At 37.6% G+C, this 18980-nt stretch overlaps 2 protein-coding genes and 1 long non-coding RNA gene across 5 annotated transcripts in view; 1 reads left to right on the top strand and 2 right to left on the bottom strand.

Annotated features, from left to right (window-relative positions):
• LOC144039806 (uncharacterized) overlaps positions 1-3626 on the bottom strand; it is a 5010-nt gene extending 1384 nt beyond the window's left edge. The window contains exons 1-2 of the long non-coding RNA XR_013289538.1: positions 3395-3626; positions 1-1106 (exon numbers count right to left, since the gene is read on the bottom strand). The exon at positions 1-1106 is cut by the window's left edge and continues 1384 nt beyond it. This is a non-coding gene — a long non-coding RNA (uncharacterized LOC144039806). The remainder of the gene's footprint in view (positions 1107-3394) is intronic.
• Positions 3627-4921: 1295 nt separating this feature from the next.
• Positions 4922-9495, bottom strand: ginm1 (glycoprotein integral membrane 1). Of its 2 annotated transcripts, none has more exons than XM_077553166.1 (8): positions 9352-9495; positions 8974-9039; positions 8804-8903; positions 8573-8727; positions 8335-8494; positions 8043-8263; positions 7797-7960; positions 4922-6517 (listed from the first exon to the last, which is right to left on the bottom strand). In XM_077553166.1, the coding sequence occupies exons 1-8, from the start codon at positions 9418-9420 to the stop codon at positions 6421-6423; spliced, it is 1032 nt and encodes a 343-aa protein (XP_077409292.1). In that variant the 5' UTR covers positions 9421-9495; the 3' UTR covers positions 4922-6420. The 2 variants fall into 2 exon arrangements, with proteins under 2 accessions (XP_077409292.1, XP_077409291.1); XM_077553165.1 differs by having other exon boundaries at positions 9337-9480.
• On the top strand, positions 9467-18920 carry ppil4 (peptidylprolyl isomerase (cyclophilin)-like 4). Of its 2 annotated transcripts, none has more exons than XM_077553163.1 (13): positions 9467-9605; positions 9871-9938; positions 10220-10284; positions 10362-10479; positions 10553-10695; positions 10797-10893; positions 11159-11275; positions 11360-11484; positions 11571-11637; positions 14851-14962; positions 15036-15132; positions 15252-15378; positions 18502-18920. In XM_077553163.1, the coding sequence occupies exons 1-13, from the start codon at positions 9536-9538 to the stop codon at positions 18694-18696; spliced, it is 1401 nt and encodes a 466-aa protein (XP_077409289.1). In that variant the 5' UTR covers positions 9467-9535; the 3' UTR covers positions 18697-18920. The 2 variants fall into 2 exon arrangements, with proteins under 2 accessions (XP_077409289.1, XP_077409290.1); XM_077553164.1 differs by lacking the exon at positions 18502-18920 and adding an exon at positions 16081-17030.
• Positions 18921-18980: the final 60 nt, after the last annotated feature.

The following is an 18980-nucleotide window of genomic DNA, read 5'->3' as shown; positions in this document are numbered from 1 at the left end:
CTCCCCCAAAGCAGAATACGCTCCCACGAAGAGAATGTGTGTGCGTAAACACTGAGAGGGAATTTTAGACCAAACAAGGTGTACCAGCTTAGGTTAAGGTCAAATTATACTGAGTTCAACACTATTTTACCTACTTCACATCTATAAAATATTTCAACATGGTTAATATATGAAATAAAGAATTAAAAATGTTAATAATGTCTAACAGTCCTCCCTTTGGGTTATTAAAAAAAAGCCCAATAACTAAACATTTAAACATTTTACCAAAGGATTCCAGCGGGATCTTCATCGTCGCAATGGCAGGTGCAACAGTAGAATAAGAGAAAATGAAAACATTCTTTTTTAGCAGAAGAGGAGGTCAGTCATATGTCAAAACAATGTGATTCATTAAAAGATTTTTTCAGTAAAATAAGCATATCATATATGAAGACGATGTGTTGTGATTATGTTCAAAATTGTGGTGGGGGATCCCAGAAATAGCAAATTGGCATGACAGTCAGTATGAGAAAGAGTGTCATTATGTACGCAATTGAAGACTTGTTGTCGGAAGTTTTTGTTGAATGTGAAGGACGTTTGTCAGTTCCATTTTCGTTCTTGCGTTTGTTTGTTTTTTTGTTTTTTAAACAGAGTCCTTCAGCTCTGCGATTGGCTGGCAACCCGTTCAGGTTGTACCCCGCCTACTGCCCGAAGCCAGTTGGGATAGGCTCCAGTACCCTCACAATCCTTGTGAGGACAAGCGGTCAAGGAAATGGATGGATGGATGGATGGATGGGTCCTTCAGCTCTTTTAGAACCCACATCAACTGCCAGAGATGCAGGGATTGATCACCGGGATTTTTTTTCCCAAGGTGTGACTCATTCTTTGTGGAATGCCCGGAAAAGGGACACGTTCCTCCTATCTCCATTGAAGGATGTCCTCATCTCGTCAGGTGGACACTGGAATCAGTTGAATGGTGTTCCATTTGGCTCGTCAGGTGGTTCCTGGAAGCAGCTGACTGGTCGTTCCTGTTGGTGGGGGTTGAGTAGAAGGCGGACCCGGCAGGTCTGGTAGATGTGGAACCAGGTGCCCCCAAGAACTGGACCATATTGACCTTTCCATCACCTCATCTGGGTGCAGAACATTTTCATTTAGTCACTAATAAACATACATATTCACATCCCTTCTTTTTGAAAGAGCATCTGGTAGTTTTTATTAGTTTGGAGTTAGTAAATGTTAGTGAAGTTCTGTAGGCCCGTCCTGTGGAAAAAATTCTGTTTGTTGTGACGTTCAATTAGAATCCAGCCTTTGGCTGAATGTAATGACCTAAACACATTCATTAATGCAACAATGAAAATCTTATAGCCAATGCAAATCTGATGAGGCCAATTTGTTTACAGAATGTAATGATTATTGGAATGTTTTACCATAATATTTATTGTTATAGATATGGCATGAATGTGCTTCCAGCCATTAAATAAATGCAACTTTCGCCAACAAATAAAATCAAAAAATTACATCTGACCCCAGGGCCCCAGGGAGAGATAGAAATAGAACATATTCACCTTATTTTCGCCGTCTCTGCCAAAACTTACTCTCCTCCATGGTCAAAAGTCCAATCACCAATTGTCCTCCTGTGAATTTCATTCATTCTCACGGACTATCTATAATTATCACATTGAGACTAACTTATAATTCTATATTTATTTAATTCAACATGGACTGTTTGTGTCCTTCGCGACGATATACCCAGACTGACCAATAATTCCCCCATCTGAAAAAGATCGATTTAGAGAATTTTCAGACTGATAATAAAAGTAAAACTGCAGCAGTAAATAAATATTTGCTTTAAAAAGAGGGGAATTTTTTTTAAATTTAACCAGTAAATTCGACAATGCATCCCAAGCAATTGTTTAAATTTCAAAAGAGAATTTGGGAAAATATTAGAAGACCAAATTTAACAAGCGTCAAATAACGGAAAATATAATAATTAAGATTGAAATAAATTTTATCCTATCCTTATTCATATAAGTAAATTTTCAATTTCCGCAACCACACAAAATTTACCAGTATTATCTTTTATACTATAAAAATAGAAATATTGTAGCAATTATTATTAATGCATAAAGTTGCCCTTAGTTTTAACATGTCATTCTTAAGCTTGCTAGTCCCCTTTGTTGATGTTAGAAGACTTTTTCCACAGCAATCGTGCACCCATTTTTTATTTAGTCCTTCAATTCACGGGTCTGTTTAGTAGGTAAAACTCCGATAGCAACTGCGCATGCATAACCAACTTGTTTCACCAACGTCATCATTCTCGTTAAGCGGAAGTGCATTCGGGTCAAACCATTTATTGTCGCGCTCGAATAGAGCTTCCATAATTTCTATTAATTATTGACTCCCGTATTTTATAACTTATTATATTATATTATATTATATTATATTATATTGTAGTTAAGTCGTATTAATATTTATAAATGCAGTGACGTCTCACTTATAACAGAATTAGTCAACAAAATATCTCATCGCGGTCCCTTTAAAAATAATAGTGACGTCCGATTTTTGTATCACAGACATACAAAACATGAAATGTCGCTTTAGCGACATATAAAACATATAAAAATCCGGATGCTTGTTTTTTCCTTCAGCTGAACAATCTTGTCTAAGAATATTAATAACCAATTACTCAAAGACCTCCCGATTGATCTCAAAGCGGCGTATCAAATCCGCTCCTGTCAACCTGACTACCAACACTGAATAAATGTTCAAGGATCTTTACGATGTCTCAACAGGGCAGTACTATCCCTGTGTCAATCGTAGTATTTCCGAAATTTATCCAAGAACCTCTCGTTTTTTTAAAAAAAACTGACTTTCTTGCAGCTGCGCACTTATATTGGCAGCTGCGTACAAGGATTTTTAAGAACAAATTATCCATGTACCCTCGTTCGCGTGAACAAAACGGTTTTACTATTCAGCTTCTATTTATACAAGGAATTTAAATCAATCCTCCAAGTATCTCTCGTCTTGTAAAAACACAAAAATGTTTCCCAAACTGACTTCCAAAGCAAAGCAATTGCACTCAATTCAACGTGTAAACACATATACATAGACTTTAAATCAATTATCTAAGTATCTATCGTCTTGTAAAAACAAAATGTTTCTCAAAACTGACTTCCCATGCAATTGCACTCAATTCAACGTGACAGCATTTTCGTGAATATTGCTCCGTCACCACATATGTGTATACTTCAAATACCGTAGGAAAATCCAAAATCATGGACTTCGCGTCCAACCAAACGACTTCAAAATTTATCACTATTTTTCTTACATAAATTCCATCTCCAATATAATTTTGCAAGACGAATATACCAGCCGAAACGCTCACAGACGTGAAAACGTGGATAAAGTGTCCACTTACCGTAATTAATATGGCCTGGAATTTTATTCGTCCGTGAACGCTCCGCTCGCAAAACGTCGTTTTTCCAGCATCGGGTCACCATTTTGAAAGAGGCTAATTTTTTTGTCCTCTTTTGCGTGTTCCAAAAACTTGAAGACAGATTTCTTGTAAGAAAAAACACCTTGCAAGGATGATTTATTAAACAGAGAATTCTCCGGCCACGGCAACAATTTACATCACGTAAAAGGTGTAATTTAAAAAGTGCCCATGTGCCCCCTCCCTTGGGAGAGAGTGCATTTTATAGTATTGAGTCAGTAAAACGCCCCTTCTCCTCCTACAAAGAATGAGTAGAACAGATTGGTTCTCACTCAATATGTTACATAATATTATTTTCGTACACAGACTGCACCTGTTTTCATTTTTAGACAAAATATACTCTCAGGGGACTTTTCGTCCCAAAACAAAATCTAGAGTGGCCGTGAGTGATGATGCGAACAGAGTCAGTGGTGTGTGTGGGTGCGTGCGCTCCCCCGAAGCAGAATACGCTCCCACGAAGAGAATGTGTGTGCGTAAACACTGAGAGGGAATTTTAGACCAAACAAGGTGTACCAGCTTAGGTTAAGGTCAAATTATACTGAGTTCAACACTATTTTACCTACTTCACATCTATAAAATATTTCAACATGGTTAATATATGAAATAAAGAATTAAAAATGTTAATAATGTCTAACATACACTGGGATCATTGAAAATAAAAGGGACTTCTATTAATACATTCCAGGCACTTAAAAATGACCGACATTTGTGGAAGGTGTTATGTCATTTTAAAAAAGAGAGAGAGAGAGATGCAGTTTACAGTAGTGTACATGCATGACACAGGAATTACATTATGAACTTTTCATGAAGTGGTCACTTAGTTGAGTGAATTAATAAACTACTTGGTGAAGAAAAGTAGCCTATTTAAAAATATTATAGAGAAAAAGAAAGGGGTGAAGTTAAAAATGGTTGGGAGATTTAAGATCTAGAGTCAAACAACACTGACAAATTAACCTACTTTGTCCATGAAATGTCATTATACTGTATCATCATCATAACTAATTTCACCGCAGTTGTAGATGATGTACTCGCAAGTAAAACTGACTGTCATCATCATAAATGATATTAGAGGTCAGCTGAAACTGTATTTTTCTTTTTTTTTATTCACAATAACGTTATTTAGATTAGTTTAACATGAGAATTAACATACAAGCAACAATTGACAGTGAAACACTTCATACTCTATGTTCATTTAATTAACTTAGGAGTGCCTCAAAGTTCCCTTTTGGCTCCCTTGTTGTTGGTGTTAACTGGCAACTGCCAGCTCTCTGTGGATGACACTGTAACAAATGGCGGAGGCACGTGTTGGCCCGTGGTGGCCATGGCCACTCCCCCTCCCACCCCCCTGGATATTTAAAAAAGAAGAAGAAGCTAATTTCCTAGTTTTTAGACCATGAATAGGAAGCATGGCCATACTACTGTCTGTGGGCAACAAAATACAGACAAATGATATACAGATGGTGATAAAGCCTTTAATCCACAGGGTTAATAGACACACATATGCATAACTGATTACATATATGCTAAAAAATGTACCAATATTTCATGACTCAAAAACTATTCAAAGAACAATTTAATCCAGCTGAGCGCATGCCTGCTATTACAGTGTTTTACCACTAGGAGCACTTTGTACAAAACTAGCAAATTAATTTCTAATCAGTCATACTGAGCTGAAGTTACCATCGAGGTCGTGCGCTGCAGATAGAAGAGCAAATTGCATTCACTAGATTGACTAAACATGCATCTCGGCAACGCGTGTATCTTAACTGAAATGGTTGCTACGGAGTTCCCTTAGATGCACAAAGGTCCACGCGCCGATTCAATGGGCTTCTTCTATGAAAGCGTAACAACGAATACTTACAAAGCATTACAAAAGCTTCTCAATTTTACCCTGTGTGCCTTCAACGTCTGCTTGACTCGTGACTCGAGCATCCATGCTGATTTGAGTCCAGTATCATTGTAAAAGACACACGTTCAAAAAAAAAAAAAAAGTTCAGTGTTTCACAATTTTATTGTGCACATGCTCTTGTATTAATAGTTTAAAAAAAACACACACAATTCCTGCGACCCATTCAACACCCAAAAAAAAAAAAAAACCTTGGGGCATTTTGAAAAGGGCATTAATATAAGATCACAAAAGTGAGTTTACCAGGAAGGTGTCATTCACATATAGGAGTAAAAAAAAAAAACACACACAACATTTGACATGGTTGTAACAAAAGTGTTTGTTTAGATAAATACAGTAATTAATAACCTCAATGAGTGCAACTATCTTTTCATATAGATCCACTCACTGGCCAAAAAAGTAGGTACACTGATGAAATCTAATCCAAGATGATCAAGTCTGCCTTTACAAATATAACTAGAAATGAATAGTTGTGATGACCACGGCGTATTCAACCATTATCTCATCCATTCCAATATACAAGAAAATTAAAGCACATTTGTTAAATTAAAGAGTGGCCATGCTCTTTGTAGGATGTTGGTAAATGGGTCTTAACTTTGAAAATTCTAAATTTGACCACACTGAAATTTTTTCTTCTTTTTGTCCACTGACATCTGAACTTTAATCATAAAAATGATATAATGTGGCCATTTTTCAAATGGAAACGTGGTTGATAAATTACTATAAACAATTGTTTGGAAAAGCACTGCACAAAAGTGTTCTATGTTGCCACTCACATTAATACAATTAATCAAAATATACCTTATAATATAGTCAGTGCATGAGGGGCCAGCAACAAGATCCTTAGGAAACGTAATTGCTTTCCACTGTTTTCCTATCTCCGAAAACAACTCCAGTCAATTGGCCTGAAGACAATTTGATGGATGCAGACTGTATCTGTGTTCAATAGCAAACCTAATTTACAGCAACGGAACCAGGCTACATGACTTCTGCTAATTCCACAAGATGCAAACGAAAATAAAGCACAACCAACTGTAGTCTCCATTTAATGCTTTACCTCATCCTCTTCTTCTATGTTCTCCAAGAGCGTGTGCTTCTCATCGTCCGGCAACAGAGTGAATGAGTTTGGATGACAAATCTGCCTGTGAGAACGACCCAAAAAATTGACTTTAACATGTAATCGTCAGAACATGTTCAAATCTGATCATTGTTTAGTTGATCATAGCAGATATAGAATGGCTGGACGATAAACCAAAATGTCATCACAATTTAGATTTTGGCTTCTCGCGACGATTAAAACTCAATGATCAAAGAAAAACGAAAAAATTATTAATGTGCAAAACGCTGCGGCGCGTTTACAGGTTCCCTACGTTGTGATATGACCCTGAATGCACCATGTAGCTTGTAGCTAGCCCAGGGCGATTCACTGTGATTCTGCCGTCCCTAAGCATCTATTAAGCTGTTTAATGACACTCCAGTTGGAGTTAACTGTAAAACTAAACAGACGATAAAGATAATTAAATACAGCGTGTATTTAAAAACAAAACATGCTTCGTTTTTAACACATCACAAGCCTAGCGCTAATGCTAATGCTAATGCGGGTGAATGGAGGACCCCATTTCAAATGCTAACAGGAAGTTAGCATCTACTTCGAGAGTAATAGTCCTTCAAATAACGAATATTCACACATAAATGCTGAGGAAACACATACCCACAGATAAGATAACACTACTCAAAGGCACAAATTCTTTCCAATTTGTGAAAAACGAGTTATTTTAATAGAATTAAATCGCAACTTTCTTCTGCAGCACCACACTGCCTGTAAGAGGCCAAAACGCGCAGGAACACCCAGTATTTGTTTTAGTATACATTATTTTTATTTTCCTTTTTATTTTTTATTTTAACTTTTTTTTTTGTTTAAAGATTCCCATAATTTATTTTCCTCAAAATTCAAGGATACATACATATCCAATTACTTTTCTTTTTTTTTCCACATTTAGCACAAAATACAATCCCTGAAGTCCCAGGTTAGCCCACTAAAACCCCAGACTTGTAAAAATAACGTAAGATAAATTAAATATGATAAAGAGGGTAATGTAATGCTGAAGTTTGAAAATGAAGAATGAAAATGCAAGAGGCTTGAATTTCATATATTTATAAGGTTATGGTATACATGACGAAAAGAATTGTGTTCAAGAATAAAGTGTTCAACGTGAAGGGATGAATGAGTGCAAGGCTATAACCATAGTCTTGAGTAGTTGAGTTTTAGTAGTTGAAAAAAATATTAAGTTTTAAAATCAATGAATAATCGTTTTATTAATCAGGATTTTAATCTCAATAAAAAATAATCTTGATTATTTTTCCCATAATCGTCCAGCCCTAAAATATAGTGAGGTAAAATAGCGCTTAAACCAAACTCACTTATGCTCACAAATTGGAAAGAACAAGTCCAATATCTTGACAATGACCGCCGATCCAGCGACACCGATGACGACCACCCACATAACCAGGAAGAAGAGAGGTAGTGACTTGGAGCAGAAGGATCTCAGATTCTCCCGGATTTCTTCCACCCAGTGACACATGGCCTGATAAGACACACATTCAAATTGTAATTCCCACTAGTCACATCTAAAACTTGAGACAGTAGATAAAAAAGTATTTTCACACCGAGTATGAGAGGAATTCTTTTGGTGAACTCTCAGTTGGAATCTGGTCTTGTTGGACCAGGTCTTCATAATCAGTTTCTTCATACTTGAGCTCATCGAAGAGATCGGGGTCCATGCGAAGCGGAGTCTCTGGGAGTTTTCCCGGAGCTGCGATCTCTTCTTGCGTCGTCTCTGACTGTTTGAGAGGGTACTGACTGGTCGTCTGTAGCATCATTTGGTCCTCTGATGATGGAAAAAGGAGAACGATTTACTGGTAGGTGGATTGCTTGTGATCAATATGTGTTCACCATTACCTTTTCTATGGTTTGTTGGATCTGTGACAACCACGTCATTGTCTCTGGAAACTTTGAAGATCTCGCTGTGTCCCATGGGGTAAATGTTGGTAAACTGAGCCAGCTTCTGGAAATCGGGGCTCATCAGTATTTTCACCTCACACATATCAGGCTGCTGAACCTACAAAACACAAAAACAAATAAAACTTTGAAACAGAATTGAAAGAATAGATGTTATAACATGATATATGCTGTGTACCTGTTTGCCCTCCAACTCAATGACTTCACTAAACACCTGCAGAGCTACCACCTCTTCCAAGTCGCTATACAGTCGGTTCTGGGTCACCATAACCCGGGTGACAGTAGACACCAGGTCCCCTCCTTCATACTCACTGCTTCCATTAGTGCTATTCACTGACAAAAACAAGTCAATTCTATGCATAAGTGATAACAATTGAGAAACAACATATTTTGTGAGACATTAACTTACAGAGAAGTGCTTGACAGTTGAATCTGGTCACCCCTGATAACTGAACAGGAACATCATTTACCAAAACCTCCTCCTCGCCCACTGATATGTTTAAAGTAATCTGAAACAACAAATGACAGTTTTATCAGATTGGTCATATGCTAGGTGACCAGAAACTGGATGTATTGTACCTGCAAGTTGTTAGACTCTTGTGTATCTGCCACTGCCCCTGCTTTCACATTGATCAGGATATTTTCCTGCAAATATCAATACGACATTAATCAGCAACATTGTGAAACGTAGTACCAGCCGAGAAGCAATAATTTCCTGAACGTCGATCGAGCCGGCAGTTTACTCAGAGCAAGCATCTTTTTTCCCCCACGTTGTGGTTCGCAGACTGTGACGCATTTCTAATAGATTGCCATTCACACAATTTACGATTTTTAGAAGTGATCAGCAAACATAAAGACTTCGTGAAACAAAAACCAACAAAAAAAATGAGGTTTACTTATCGCTGAGTATATCGTCAGCGTCATTAGTATAATAGTATTTACCTGCGTAGGTCTTACCGTGTTCGGTGATGACTCGGTATGCTTAACAAAAAATAAAAATATTACAAAAAGAGTTGGCCCTGCCATTATAATTCTGGTTTATCGTAGCAGTACGATTGTACAGTGTTTACACGGAAGTAGGAATTGCGCACGCGCGTGAACTTTATCCCGTTTTTCTTCTCGCGAGATCTCACACGTTGGCATGGCGGTCCTACTTGAAACGACGCTCGGCGACATTGTGATTGATTTGTTCACAGAAGAAAGGCCGAAAGGTAAGAACATTCCTGTCTGTCTTTGAATGCAACGACGGCCATATGTTTATTAGTCGTTCGATAATGTATCAGAAAACTCCGATAGATTCAAGAATAAGCATCCGTTGTTGTAGCTGTTAGCTTGCTTGCTACTTAGTTACTCAGCTATGAAACGTACAGTCAGCAACACTCTGTTGAAGACTTTCTTCATGCTAAAGTGTGCTAAGTGAAAAGGTTTAAGAAATGTAACAAACAACATTAACCACATTGTGTGTTTTCCTTGCAGCTAGCCTCAACTTTTTGAAATTATGCAAGATAAAATACTACAACTACTGTCTTATCCACAATATACAGGTAACGTATGATTTGTTCCTACCCTTTAAATAGCCCGTGTCCTACTGAGGGGCGAACGTTTGCGAAGCTAGCTATTGTTGATTTCACGGCAGGGTTCATTCAATTTCGTTAAACGTTGACCTAGAGTTTTATTGATTTTTCTTGTCACAAGGAAATTTTGAAAATTTGGTCAAGAAGAACATAGGCGACAGTTTGGTGAACGTTTGCAGAGGTTCGTCCCTTAGGGATGCAGAAGAGATAGTTATGTTTTTTTTAATTTACCATATTTATTCATTTTACAGAGAGACTTCATCATTCAAACTGGGGACCCCACTGGGACAGGTCGAGGTGGAGAGTCCATCTACTGGTGAGTTATCGTAGTATATTGCTGCCTTCCTTCAACACGGCGTGTTGCCAGCATTGTCCGCTTTTGTGTTTCATTAGCAAACTGTACGGGGACCAGGCCCGTTTTTTCGATTCAGAGAAAGTGCCACGTATTAAACACAGGAAAAAGGGGACGGTGTCTATGGTTAACAATGGGAGTGATCAGCATGGTTCACAGGTGAGGACACAAAACTTTCAGATGAAGGACATTATTTCAAAACAGTGTTATTTTTTATTTTTATTTTAAACAGTTCCTTATTACCACTGGTGAAAACCTGGATTACCTAGATGGTGTGCATACTGTTTTTGGGGAAGTGTCAGAGGGATTGGACGTTGTGACCAAAATCAATGAGACTTTTGTCGACACAGATTTTGTTCCATTTCAGGACATCAGGTCAGTTGGCTTGTGACTCAAATAAATGCCTTCTTAATATTGTATCATTGGCCATTTGTTCTAATCACATTAATATCTAATAAAATGTTATGTTACATTAGAATAAACCACACTGTGATCCTTGATGACCCTTTTGATGATCCTGCGGATCTCCCAGTGCCTGATCGTTCTCCTGATCCCACCAAAGAGCAGCTAGATGTGAGTGCAGGGTTTTTGGTCTACTTCCTTGCTTGAGTCCTGCAAGTTTTATATCCTTACTGTAGATACTTTTACAGTGATCCCGTTGTTCTTCAGAAGAGTTCTGTGGGCTGATGTAGTTAAAATACAACTTTTTCCCCTTGGTTGGTTTATGCATAATGATACAAATTTTTACCTAGGGTGCCCAAACTTTCAATCCCCATATAGAAGCCTCTGTTGGAATGCAAGCACCAAATGTTCATCTGTTTATTTTATGCATGTGAAGAGTGGTCGGATTGGCGCAGACGAAGTGATAGACGATGCCGATGGGAAAGCGGCTGAAGAAGTGGAGGAGAGACTTAAGGAGAAAGAAGCCAAAACTCGAGCCATCCTGCTGGAGATGGTAAGAAAAGCTTCAACCCTCGAGTGAAGTTCCCCAAGATGCATCTTCACGCTTGTGTTAAGCATCTGTCTGCCATTCCTCCAGGTGGGCGACCTCCCCGATGCAGACGTTAAGCCTCCAGAGGATGTGCTGTTTGTCTGCAAGCTGAACCCAGTGACCACAGATGAGGACCTGGAAATCATCTTTTCTCGCTTTGGCCACATTAAAAGGTAAATAAAAGTTATTTTTAATAGAGACATGCTATGCCACGTCTATGTTATGTAGTACTGCCTTTGGTTCTGTTCTGTTCTGTTAGCTGCGAAATCATTCGTGACTGGAAGACTGGCGATTCCCTCTGCTATGCTTTCATTGAATTTGAAAAGGTGAGCTTTGTCTATACTCACTAACACATATGAATTAGATCAAGCAAAGAGTTCCCCCTGCCACCACTCAACATATATTTAAAAATATATATTTTTGTTATAAACGCTGAAGAATTTATGCTGCATTGTGTTGTCACTGTACTAGTTGTTTAAGAGTGTACATTTACAGTTCCCTTAAATTAACTCAACACAACAGCAGTTAATGTCTGACCCGCTAGCAACAAAACTGACTACATAGTACACCCCTGAGTAAAAATTTCCATATTTGGCCCAAATATCAATATGTCAATATTTTTGAGTGGCCATCATTAATATCCCATTCTGCCTTTAACCCTCTTGGACATGTGTAGTATCCTATAATGTTAAATAAAAAAAATAAAAAAAAAGAATATTAAATAAAAAAAGGAACTGGTACATTTAAGTGTAACATTAACATTCCCAGCAGAGAAGTTCTAATCAAGTGGGCCTCCTTTCTTTGATTAACTGTGCAGAGTTGATTCAACACTAATTAAATCCACTCCAACACTGACTTCCATTTAAATCAGACAGTGTTAAAATACACTTTGAGGGTTGAAATCAACTCTGAAACATATGACACCAAATTTTTAACACTCCAATTTTTCTTTTTCTTTTTTTTCTTTTTTTCTTTTTTTCAGGAGAGCTCAGTATTGTTCATTCGATTTGACATCATCATTGCTCTCCTTTTTTTTAAAAACAAACAAACAAATCAATTAAAAAAAATTTAATAAATGTTTTTTCTTTTTAAATATATATACATATATATATATACATATACACACACACATATATATATATATATATATATATATATATATACATATACACACACACATATATATATATATATATACATATACATATACACACACACATGTGTATATATATATATATATATATATTTTGTATGTGGGTGAGTATGTGCGTGTGTGTATTCATCAGTTCACCTAAAGCCCATTAAAAAAAATCCCATACTAATAATATAATATAATAATAAATTGCCAAATGCAGAAACTTCAATGTAAGTTATCACGATGTAGTGGCTCTCGCTAACAGACAGAATTAAGTAACCGGAATTAGGTTAAAAAATTCTATATACGTAGACCATGTTTCTATAAATTGTGATATTTGGTTTTTATTTGAGGCAGATATTTTTTCCATTAAAATGTGATTTATGAGGAGGTTAGACCATTGGTCGATATTCAGAGTTTGTTTATTTTTCCAGTTAACAAGAATTGTTTTTTTAGCGATAGTAAGGGCTACAAGTGTAGATTGAAATTGTTTATGTGGTAAGTCAGTTGTTGTTAGGTCACCTAGCAAACACAAGTTTGGAGATAAAGGTATCCTACAGTCCAAAATAGCGGAAAGTTTTTCTAAGACTTTAGTCCAGAAATACATAACCGGAGTACATAACCATAAAGCATGAACATAAGTGTCTGTAGTGTTTTGTAAGCATTGGAGACAAATGTCGGAGTCTGAGAGTCCCATTTTCTTCATCATATATTGAGTATTGTATGTTCTGTGAATAATTTTATATTGGATAAGTTGTAAATTTGTGTGTTTTGTCATTTTAAATGCGTTTTCACAAACTTGAATCCAAAAGTCAGGTTCCGGTGCTATAGACAAGTCTGTCTCCCATTTTGAGATGGGTAAAGACATTTTATCAGTATATGAAAGTAACTTATATATTTTTGAAAGTTTTTTTGTTGTTGTCGGAGAAAGCTTGTTAATATCTTTAGCTAAAACAGGCGGTTGGAGCGTACCCCGAACACTCCAATTTTTCTTGTGAATGTGTATAACAGTCTTTGGCTACGTTCGCACTGCGGGCAAATGCGACCCAGATTGGATTTTTTTTTTTTGCCCAAATGCGAACTGTATCCGTCTTTTTTATGTCGGTCTGAAAGGCTCATTTCCGATTTTTTTCATATCCGACCTGGGTCACTTTCATATGTGGTCCTAGATCGGATGCGTATCCGAATTTTTGCAATGTGACCGCAGTCTGAACGGCCAGGTTGCATATATCCGAGCTCAACGTCATCAAAAATCCAAAATGAGCTCCGCGCGGGCGGGGGGGCTTTACACATGATTTATGCTTGACGCATCCGGGAGGTCCGCTTGGCTTGGGGATGTACGTGAATCGGCAAAGTTGTTTCGAGTAACAGTTGTGACTTTAAATTTGACTTTAATTTTCATCCCACTTGACACATGAAGTCTAAAGGTGACATTTGTGGTGGTGATATTGGTAATTTAGCTCATTTATTATGTGCGGCAATGACGTGACGTCATCGTTAGGGAAGGTAAAAAAAAGGAGAGGCCTCCGTGAGCTGAGGCGCCCGAACAGGCTCGCCTCATTTTCACAAAATATTATTTCTACCTCCTCCTGCATCACTTCTCTGTAAATATGAGAGTAAAAATATGAGCTCCAACGATGGACTTATAAAATCCGTGGCCCTGACGCGCTGGACCACTTCCGCAAACACAGCGTTGTGAGTGACGTTGTATCTTCGAATGCGCATGCGGGTCACTTTGGGGACGCATTACGTCCACACAGCAGACAGACTGAGGTCACAATTAATAGGTAATGTATGTGAACGCTTACTCAAAAAAAATGGAATTGAGCATTAAGACCTGCGGTTTAAACGTAGCCTTAGATTCTCAAAACACAAAATGTACAATTTTGGACTGAAAATTAACATATACGGTTTTACGTGATCAGTTTGGAGGGGGAAAAAGACCCAGGTGGAATGTAATGTAATAATTGTGTACGGTAATGAATTCCATTATTGGTAAAAATCTGTCCTTATTTTTTATTATATTATTGGTGAAATTGTTACATTATTTGGGTTTTATTGAACGAATTAAGTGCAAATTTTATTCAGTTTTCATGACATTAATGTAATGTAAACAAGACACAACTGGATGCCGCCACACTTGACACCACCTGAACCAAATAGGTTCATCTTGGTCTCATCAGACCACAGGACATGGTTCCAGTAATCCACGTCCTGAGTCTCCTTGTCTGTTAACGGGCCTTCTTGTGCATCATTCGAGGCTCACTTTTGGGATGACAGCCATGCACCAATTGGATGCAATGTGTGGCCTATATTTTGATTTTGTTTGCAACTTTCATAGTGTCTTTTTATGCACCTTATTTGCTCCATTTAGCTTTTTTTATTGTCCGTTCTGTCTTGACAGCAAGAAGACTGCGAAAAGGCCTACTTCAAAATGGATAACGTTCTCATTGACGATCGACGCATTCATGTCGACTTCAGCCAGTCTGTGTCAAAGATCAAATGGAAAGGCAAAGGTGCGCTTTGTGTACGGTAGGATTTTGAAAATGTCCTGCAATGAGTAACCATCCTCCTCATGATGCGTCGTAGGTGGGAAGTACACCAAGGAAGACTTCAAGGCTTATGAGAATGACTTGGAGAAGCGATCCAAACTGACGCTGAAAGATCAAGTGAAGCCCAAACAAGAGTATCCTCACATGTGGACCTGCAATGTTTCCCTTTGGTCAAAAATGATTTGGAACTGTTGTACCTTCCCCCTGGTCATGCGCTATTAGCATCTTTTAGCTTTCCCTAACCCTCCCAAAGTTCCCGCTATGAACTGCTGTTGGAGGAGGAGGAGACGCCAGGACAGAAAAAACACAAAGAGAAGCGACATCATCACCATCATTATCATTCAGATGCTGAAGGAGGCAAGAAGTTGACAAAACACAAGGTAGCGTGTAAAACTCAACCTGATTTTATTTATTTTTTTAAAAGGAGGACATACACACAAGGGGGCATATTATGGAAAGTTGACATCAATTATTTCTATACAATCCTTTCTCTGGATCACCATCCAACTGTTGTGAAATTTCACAAGTACTAACTAATTCCCTAAAATGTTGAGTTCAATTAGCAGGTTACGCAGAAGCACAAAAAAAGTCTCAAAATATTAACTGTTTCAGTGCCAGCCATTTAAAAGAAAACTCAAGTGCCAGCCAGTGACTGATATTTCAAGGCTCACAGAATATTGTTTGATGTGTAAACACAGAAACTCCCAAACGAAAGATGAGACTATTCTTTTCTCGCAAAAAAAAATTGTTTTACCTTATTCCGTTTTTTAGTAAGAGAAGTACGTATTTGTTTCATCCAAATCACCCAAAACACGCAGAAAACAAAGTTATGTTTTATGGCAACAGTGAACAATGATCATGTCCTTTTGACGGCAAAATAATGTTTAATATTTGACAACTTTTATACACTATTTGCTCACTAGTAGTAGTAGTGGTATTTAGTAGTGTGTGCACTTCTGCTAAATTTAAATAATCTGTTATTTTTTTGTTTTGTGACACCCTTAGTAGATTTAACATTTTGATCAATCACAAGCTGCATAACGTCAAATTTGCAAAGATGTGTTCACTGGGTTTTGTTACAGAGTGAGATCATCCAAAAGACCAAATGCTGCCATCTGCTGGCCATGGTTAGTGTTTGTTTACTTTCCCAGCTGAAAGGGACACTTGATTGGGGCTGACCATTGGTACTTGTGAATCTTTATGTAAAAATGATGTGATGCCTGCTCTAAGAAATTATGTAGTGATTTTTATTTTTTGTGGTGACGTCTTTCAAAACAGAGTAGACAAGCATTGTAATATTGCTTCCTGGCTTGGTTTGTCACATTCTGTTGTTACCTTGGTCTGAAATTGGAAACCAGTCTCCACCAAAATTCACATTTACATTCCTACTCTTGTCCACTGCAAACTGTGAAAATGTAAAAGTGATGGGCACAATATTTGGAGTTTTATTGATTGAGGTGGATAAGAGAAGGCACATTCATGTACATTTTGGTGACAATTGGTCTCTGGCAGCTAGCTGGCTATATTCCTGGTTAACTGTTTTGTTTTTAAACGTTACAAAAGTGATGCTGTTACTAAAATAACGTTTAATACTTTCACTATATAATTCTACACTAGTTATTAGTAGTAAACAATGTAGGTCTTTCTTTCTTTAAACAAGCATACCAACAATGTTGTCCATTTGTTTTAATTAGGGATGCTCAATACCACTTTTTTTTTAGACTGATACCTATACTCAAATCTTCAGTACATGCCGATACCATCAGCACTTATGATACATAAAATTTCCCAAAAAACAATGACAGATAATTAAAAAAGACCTACATATCCCAACTATAGAAATTTCTTCAAAATTGCTTGAGGTTAATAGCAATTATATTTTTTCATAAAAGTCATTTTGCATAGAGCACACAAAAATAGATGGATAAAATAAAACAAGTAATCCAGTGGCCAGGAAAAAGTCCCAATATCAGGGATGTGATTTTTCCGCTAATTCGCGGAATTCCGCTTTTTTTAACCCCCCCCCCCCCAAAAAAAAATTCCGATTATTTTTATTTTTATATAAATATAAATAAATAATAATAAATATTTATAAAATATTATATTTTAGATATGATGATATTCTCAGTGATAGTTTTTAAAAGCAAAGGCAGTCCAATGTTTTTGAATGTGACTGATTTTGAGTTGACTAAAACTGCCATTTTATATGGGATAGTTCAATATACTGTACATTGAAAATTTATGCTGTTGTTTTGTCTATTTCTTTGTCATGTGAGTGCATTGAAAGTACTTAAAAACACGGACCCTGGACCTTGCTGGGTGCCTGCGGCCCCCAGACCCCCGGCTAAATTTTCAGATAATTTCACTTTGGTCAAATCACATCCCTGCAATATATGGTTGTACAATTTTCCTTTTAAGGAATACAGTGAAGTGCAAATAAATCAATTCAATACAATAAAGCTTCAAGTAATTTTGTAATATCTACCATGTAAAGAATTCCTCAAGGTGTTTAGTGTGTGATGTTTGATTATATTGTGTTTTGAAATCCATGCTTTTAATTGGGAAGGCTGCTCTGTATTTCTGCTTCCTGTTTCACGTTCTCCATTCGTGATTCATCTCATAGCAGTGCAGTATAGTCAGTGACGATATATCTAGATATATAGATATCTGTCACGAATACCGATACCTGGTATTGGTACTCACCCATCCCTAGTTTTAATACCTGCATAAAATATGTACTCATGATGGTAAAAATGCTAAGGTAGCAACTTCTTCAGTTTTTTTTTTTTTTTTAAATAGCCACGCTTGTGACAATCATGCCCATATTTATTTCCTGCTTCATTGTGGCTGCATTTTTCCGATGTGCGCGAAACTTGGTGTGCCGACTGTAACAGTGTTTCTCACGTTCTGGCAAGTCTTTTTACGCAACTTTAGTGTACATTGGCAGTAAAATGTTCGATGTGCCCCCACTTGTCTAAACATGATATTTTTATGACAATTGTGTTTAGCTGCCATTTATCCTGCACGCCCACTGAAATTGATGTCAAATTGTCCACCAGCTCAGCTTGTGAATATCACGCCTCACCATTATTTAGATGAAGAACGTGTTCCTGATTCCATGAGCGTTGTTGTAGCTGTAAATTTGACAGTCATGCAAACACAATCGCTTGACTTGGGCAGTAATCAGTACTTTATCTTGCGTACACTTCCCTGTTCCTTCTTTTAGTTTGACGGGATATTCAGCCTTTAGGGTGAGTAAATTAGGTCTAACTGGTTCCCTTAAGGTAGCTAGCACTCATTGATGTTGACATCTACTCAACAAATGCAAGCTATTGCATTAAACTCATTCAAATGTGCGTAAACACCTTCAACTGACGCCGCTGGTGGTGTTTGAGCTTGCCAGGGGAAACCACAAAGAAGGAAAGAGACAATACCGGTAATTATCTTCTGCATATCTGAACGCAACGTCCTGATTCTCAAAATCGGTTCTCTCACCTCTCCAGGACGACGAGGATGGCCGGCGGGACAGGAAGTTGGACCGGCAGCGCTCTCGCTCGCGTTCCCGCTCCAGAGACGGGGACCGCAGGCACGGCAAGTCCCGGGACAAACACGGGAAAGAGGGACGGGACAGGAGTCGAAGAAGTCGTAGTCGTTCGCCCAGGAAGTCCAAGGACAAAGACAGAAGCAGATACAGATGAATGACATCTGTAATCGTTAGAGAGCTGCAAATAACTCAATTACACCTCTTCTTTTTTATGTCATATTGTCTTAGACAGGCATTGAATTTACTTTCAAATAGGTGGTGTGTGCATTTGCCTATATGGATAAAAGTATTAATACACTTTTTTTTATTGTACAACCATTTATGATCATGATCTAGATGTGAGTCTACTTATAATAAAATCTAATGGTTATGGAGTCACTTCACATCTCAGTCCACTCACACCATTCCAGCATAGTCACACTTGTGGTGCATTCTAAT

Source organism: Vanacampus margaritifer, chromosome 19 (assembly GCF_051991255.1).
Source record: "Vanacampus margaritifer isolate UIUO_Vmar chromosome 19, RoL_Vmar_1.0, whole genome shotgun sequence".
NCBI classification, from domain to species: Eukaryota; Metazoa; Chordata; class Actinopteri; order Syngnathiformes; family Syngnathidae; genus Vanacampus; species Vanacampus margaritifer.
The sequence above is the reverse complement of the archived record's forward strand: the minus strand, read 5'-3'. Positions and strand labels throughout refer to the sequence as shown.